This window comes from Poromitra crassiceps (assembly GCF_964638095.1).
Source record: "Poromitra crassiceps genome assembly, chromosome: 3".
NCBI classification, from domain to species: Eukaryota; Metazoa; Chordata; class Actinopteri; order Beryciformes; family Melamphaidae; genus Poromitra; species Poromitra crassiceps.
In genome coordinates, this window is record NC_139625.1 from 14,607,094 (window position 1) to 14,612,649 (window position 5,556).

At 45.4% G+C, this 5,556-nt stretch overlaps 1 protein-coding gene across 1 annotated transcript in view; it reads left to right on the forward strand.

Annotated features, from left to right (window-relative positions):
* LOC310772988 (calsequestrin-2-like) overlaps positions 1-2,452 on the forward strand; it is a gene marked incomplete at both ends in the record, with an annotated part of 23,233 nt that extends 20,781 nt beyond the window's left edge. The window contains 4 exons of the mRNA XM_083632933.1: positions 316-370; positions 486-586; positions 925-999; positions 2,237-2,452. Coding sequence (XP_083489059.1) covers positions 316-370; positions 486-586; positions 925-999; positions 2,237-2,452 — 447 coding nt within the window. The remainder of the gene's footprint in view (positions 1-315; positions 371-485; positions 587-924; positions 1,000-2,236) is intronic.
* Positions 2,453-5,556: the final 3,104 nt, after the last annotated feature.

A 5,556-nucleotide genomic window follows, 5' to 3' on the forward strand; every position in this document is an offset into this window, starting at 1 on the left:
ATATTTATTATCCACAGAACACTTCACCACTCATGAACATATTGTATATATTTACTCGATTTGATTGCACTTGCAACTTTGTGATTGTCTTTAGTTATCTTCCTACTTCTTATCTCTGTATATTGATGTGACCGCTAAGCTGCATACAGACCCTAAGACAAATTCCTCGTATGTAACTTGCATACTGTGGCAATAAAAGTGATTCTGATTCTGATTCTGATTACCTGATTATTCTCAGTAAATTATCAGATTGTTGTGTGCACGTAAACACACTCATTGTAATTGTCCTCTATGACAAACCTCTGCCATTCCTAGGAGGATGACATGGAAGGAATACATATTGTTGCGTTTGCCGAGGAGGAAGATCCAGGTCTGTACTTTATTTTTTTATTGATTTACCAAACCACATCTGCAGGGAAGGTTGTTTCTCTTTCTCTTCTTTAGAACTTGAAGGTCAGATGTTTTTGTTGTGTGTTGTTTATCAGATGGTTACGAGTTCCTGGAGATCCTGAAGGACGTGGCCCGAGAAAACACCAACAACCCAGAGCTCAGCATCGTCTGGATCGACCCCGATGACTTCCCCCTGGTACTCTGTCATCCTTTCCATCCAGCTGTTTAATAACTAGATACAACACAACTGTTTCCAGCTGTTTAATAACTAGATAGAACACAACTGTTTCCAGCTGTTTAATAACTAGATACAACACAACTGTTTCCAGCTGTTTAATAACTAGATACAACACAACTGTTTCCAGCTGTTTAATAACTAGATACAACACAACTGTTTCCAGCTGTTTAATAACTAGATAGAACACAACTGTCAAACCTCTTTCCCATGTCAATCAGGACTTCTGTAATGTTAAATGAGCTTATAGGTTCATGGTGTTTGCTCGTATAAGCTCTTTCTGTCTCTCGTCCCTCCAGCTGACCACCTACTGGGAAAAAACATTCAAGTTGGACCTGTTTAGGCCTCAGATCGGCGTGGTCAACGTCACCGATGTGAGTAAACCTTCAACCCAAGTTAAAGGCCCTTTAACTTGCCGATTTTCAACCATGTTTGTATCATTACAAAATCGGCAATCTGGGAACCCATCGGTTAAACAAAGATATTTTTTTTTCTCTAACCTCTGGGGGCAGGCTCGTTTCACGTCTGTGTAAACGGAACTCAAGGGGCTCCGTCAGCAGCAGAAGAAAATCCCTTTCTGCTCCCTGCAATCTCTGCCATTGGCTCCAACCGACCGGCTCTGACCAATTATGGATTTCCTTTCCGCTCCCTGCGTGTCGCTCTCAAATCCCTCCGTCACTATGAAACAACAATAACAACTCTAGCTCGTTGCTAGTAGCATGTAGCAACTTGCTACACGCTGAAAACAGTACGTTTTGACTACGCACCGGTCACGTTCACTTCATTTTGATCGGGTAAAGCGCAGCATGTGAGCCTGCACCCTGCGAGCGCTGTTACACAGCTTTTCACAGAGCTTGCCGACAGATTTTCGATGCAAGTCGAAAGTCCGTATCGAGAGATTACAAAATCGGTAGCATATGCAAATTAACAATGTTTAACTTCCCTCCATGTAGCCTGCACTGAGATCTCCCCTGTTCATTTGTTGGCAAAAAGGCTCCAACTGATGTCATAGTGATGTCATAGTGATGTCATAATGATGTTCTTCGGAGCAGTTTTTCCAGCACTGAATGGGGGTGATCTCGGTGCTACAAGGAGGGAAGTTACACATTGTTAATTTGCGGGTGCCCAGCTAGTGCAGTGGTAGATTCCCTGCCTACCAACATGAGGGTTGCAGGTTCGAGCCCCGTGTTACCTCTGGCTTCGTCCGGCGTCCATACATGCACAATTGGCCGTGTCTGCGGGTGGGAAGCCAGTGGGGTATGTATCATGGTTGCTGCTCTAGTGCCTCCTCTGGTCGGTCAGGGTACCTGTTCGAGGGGGGAGGGGAACTGGTGGGAATAGTTTCAGTGTGCGGACTCTACTTATTTTTCTAGTTATTTGCTTTATTTGTCCAGCACCTGCCTTATTGTAGATGTGCATGCTCTACCTTTTCTTCAATAGTGTGATCCTCCCATGTGGGGGGGGGGGGGGGGGGGTAGAGAACAGAAAAGAAAAACTTGGTAAAAGATTTAACATTCCTTTGCATACCGATTATTTGAAAATCTGCAAAGTGGTCCTCTAAGCGTTCACAGGCCTCGACCCTTGACCTTTGCGGAGCACGGTGTGTTTCAGGCGGACAGCGTGTGGCTGGACATGTCCAACGACGAGGACCTGCCCAGTGCCGAGGAGCTGGAGGACTGGATCGAGGACGTCCTGTCGGGGAAGGTGAACACGGAGGACGACGACGAGTCGGGCGACGAGCGGGAAAACCCCGACGGCCGCGTCGCCGATGACGGCTACAACGAGCACGACCCGGACGACGACTACGAGGAAGACAGCGACGACTGAGCTGAATGTGGAGGGTCGGCCGGTGTATCAGATGATACTAGATACTAGATCAAACGAGTACAATGAAAATGTATCTTCCTTCCAAAAACCTCTCACACTAATTCTTCTGAACACACAGAGTTTATATCAGCATACATCAGTGTATGTACTGTGCATAATGTTACTTGTTCTTTAGCTGATGAAGACTGTGATGCACAGTTGATTGCACTACTGTTGTACTATAAGTGATGAATTAAGTATTTACTAATACTTAACTAATGCTTAATAGTGTATAGTTATTATAAAGTGTTACCTGTAATATAATGTGCATATGGCATTAAATGTAAGCTTGTGTGTCCAGTGATATGAATGGTAAGATGTTAAATAAGAATTCCCTTGGTGTGTGTTGTACATATAGTAAATCACAAATGTTCTTGTTCTTTTAGAGTATTGCTTGTATCTAATGTGATTCATATATATATATTAAATGTTAATAGACACACTTGCAAGAGAATAACATAGCAAAAAATCATTAAGCATTAGAGGATAAGTTCACGCAAAAAAGAAAATTCAGTCATTACCTACTCACCCCCATGCTGATGGAAGGACGGGTGTTTTTAGTCCACAAAACGTTCCTGGAGTTTCACAGCAACACCATGGCAACATAATATAAAAAGGCCTCATACTGCTCGTCTGGCTTAATCCAAGTCTCCAGAAGCCCTGAGATGCCAAGTTGACTTGAAAAGACGTCATTTACACCTGTTTTTAGCTGAAATCTTGGCATCTCTCAGGATCCTTGGATTATGCCAGATGAGCAGTATGGATGGGTTTTTTTTTTTTTTTTACTCCAGGACTGTTTTGTAGACTAAAAAACTTCACCTGTCCTTCCACCGGCATGCGGTTAAGTAGATAATGGGTGAACTGTTCCTTTAAGCACTTATTTACAGTGAGGACCTTGGTGGAAAACAATGATGGGTGATGCAACATTGTTGTGTTAATAAAGCCAAGGAACGTTCCGGTCTCTTTTGGAATATTTGTATGGGAGAGCAGATCACCACTGCGTGTGTGTGTGTCTCTCTCCCTCATTAAGATGGTCCGGACTGACTCTCCCTCATTAAGATGGTCTGGACTGATGTTCAAGATCACCACTGTGTGCGCGTCTCTCCCTCATTAAGATGGTCCAGACTGACGTTCAAGATCACCACTGTGTGTGCGCGTCTCTCCCTCATCATTAAGATGGTCCGGACTGACTCTCCCTCATTAAGATGGTCCAGACCGACGTTCAAGATCACCACTGTGTGCGGCATCTCTCCCTCATTAAGATGGTCCAGACTGATGTTCAAGATCACCACTGTGTGTGTGTCTCTCCCTCATTAAGATGGTCCAGACTGACGTTCAAGATCACCACTGTGTGCGCGTCTCTCCCTCATTAAGATGGTCCAGACTGACGTTCAAGATCACCACTGTGTGTGCGCGTCTCTCCCTCATCATTAAGATGGTCTGGACTGACTCTCCCTCATTAAGATGGTCCAGACCGACGTTCAAGATAACCACTGTGTGCGGCATCTCTCCCTCATTAAGATGGTCCAGACTGACGTTCAAGATCACCACTGTGTGTGTGTCTCTCCCTCATTAAGATGGTCCAGACTGACGTTCAAGATCACCACTGTGTGTGCGTCTCTCCCTCATTAAGATGGTCCAGACTGACATTCAAGATCACCACTGTGTGTGCGCGTCTCTCCCTCATCATTAAGATGGTCCGGACTGACCCTCATTAAGATGGTCCAGGCTGACGTTCAAGATCACCACACTGTGTGTGCGTCTCTCCCTCATTAAGATGGTCAGGACTGACGTTCAAGACAGGCAGCTTTTCACCTTGAATTATTCAGACAGCGAGTGAATTATTCAGCATCGTTGTGCCTCCTAATGCAGTGGGGACCCTGGACAGGGGAGTGAGGGGGTGGAGGCGGGGGGAGTGAGGGGGGGTCAAAGGCGGCCCACCAGGGTACAACAACACCTGCATATGGAGCAGAGACACTCCTGCTGAGCTAGAGTGTCGCTGGGTGTGAATTAATGATGAGAGTCCATGCAAAAATCCCTATTCCCCTGGAGGATGTCCGTGATGCAGCGTGTAAACAGGATGTCTGTATCATGGCATGTACGTAAACATTGCACGTGTCCAGTGTTGGTGGGCAAGTTACTGAAAATTAGTAATTTGTTACAGTGACTAGTTACTTCTCTCAAAAAGTAATTTAGTTATGTTACAAATTACTGCATATACAAGTAATTAGTTAGGGGAAGTAACTTAGGAGAAGTCGATTGTCTTATTAATGCACACATTATTTTGGCGTTGCTGTGGCCTGTGGGACAAGACCCGGTACTGTCAAATTTGACCTATCACTGTACTGCATGGGATACTTGATCATTTGCTTATTGGGGAGGCTCATAGCCTACTCAAGGTCAGTAGCCTCTGGGGCTTATAGCCTACTCAAGGTCATTAGCCTCTGGGGCTTATAGCCTACTCAAGGTCAGTAGCCTCTGGGGCTTATAGCCTACTCATGGTCATTAGCCTCTGGGGCTTATAGCCTATACTCAAGGTCATTAGCCTCTGGGGCTTACAGCCTACTCAAGGTCAGTAGACTCTGGGGCTTATAGCCTACTCAAGGTCATTAGCCTCTGGGGCGTATAGCCTATACTCAAGGTCATTAGCCTCTGGGTCTTATAGCCTACTCAAGGTCATTAGCCTCTGGGGCTTATAGCCTACTCAAGGTAATTAGCCTCTGGGGCCTATAGCCTACTCAAGATCATTAGCCTCTGGTGCTTATAGCCTACTCAAGGTCATTAGCCTCTGGGGCCTATAGCCTACTCAAGGTCATTAGCCTCTGGTGCTTATAGCCTACTCAAGGTCATTAGCCTCTGGGGCCTATAGCCTACTCAAGATCATTAGCCTCTGGGGCTCATAGCCAACTCAAGGTCATTAGCCTCTGGGGCTTATACCCTACTCAAGGTCATTAGCCTCTGGGGCTTATAGCCTACTCAAGGTAATTTAGCCTCTGTGTCTTATAGCCTATACTCAAGTTAATTTAGCCTCTGGGTCTTATAGCCTACTCAAGGTCATTACGGCG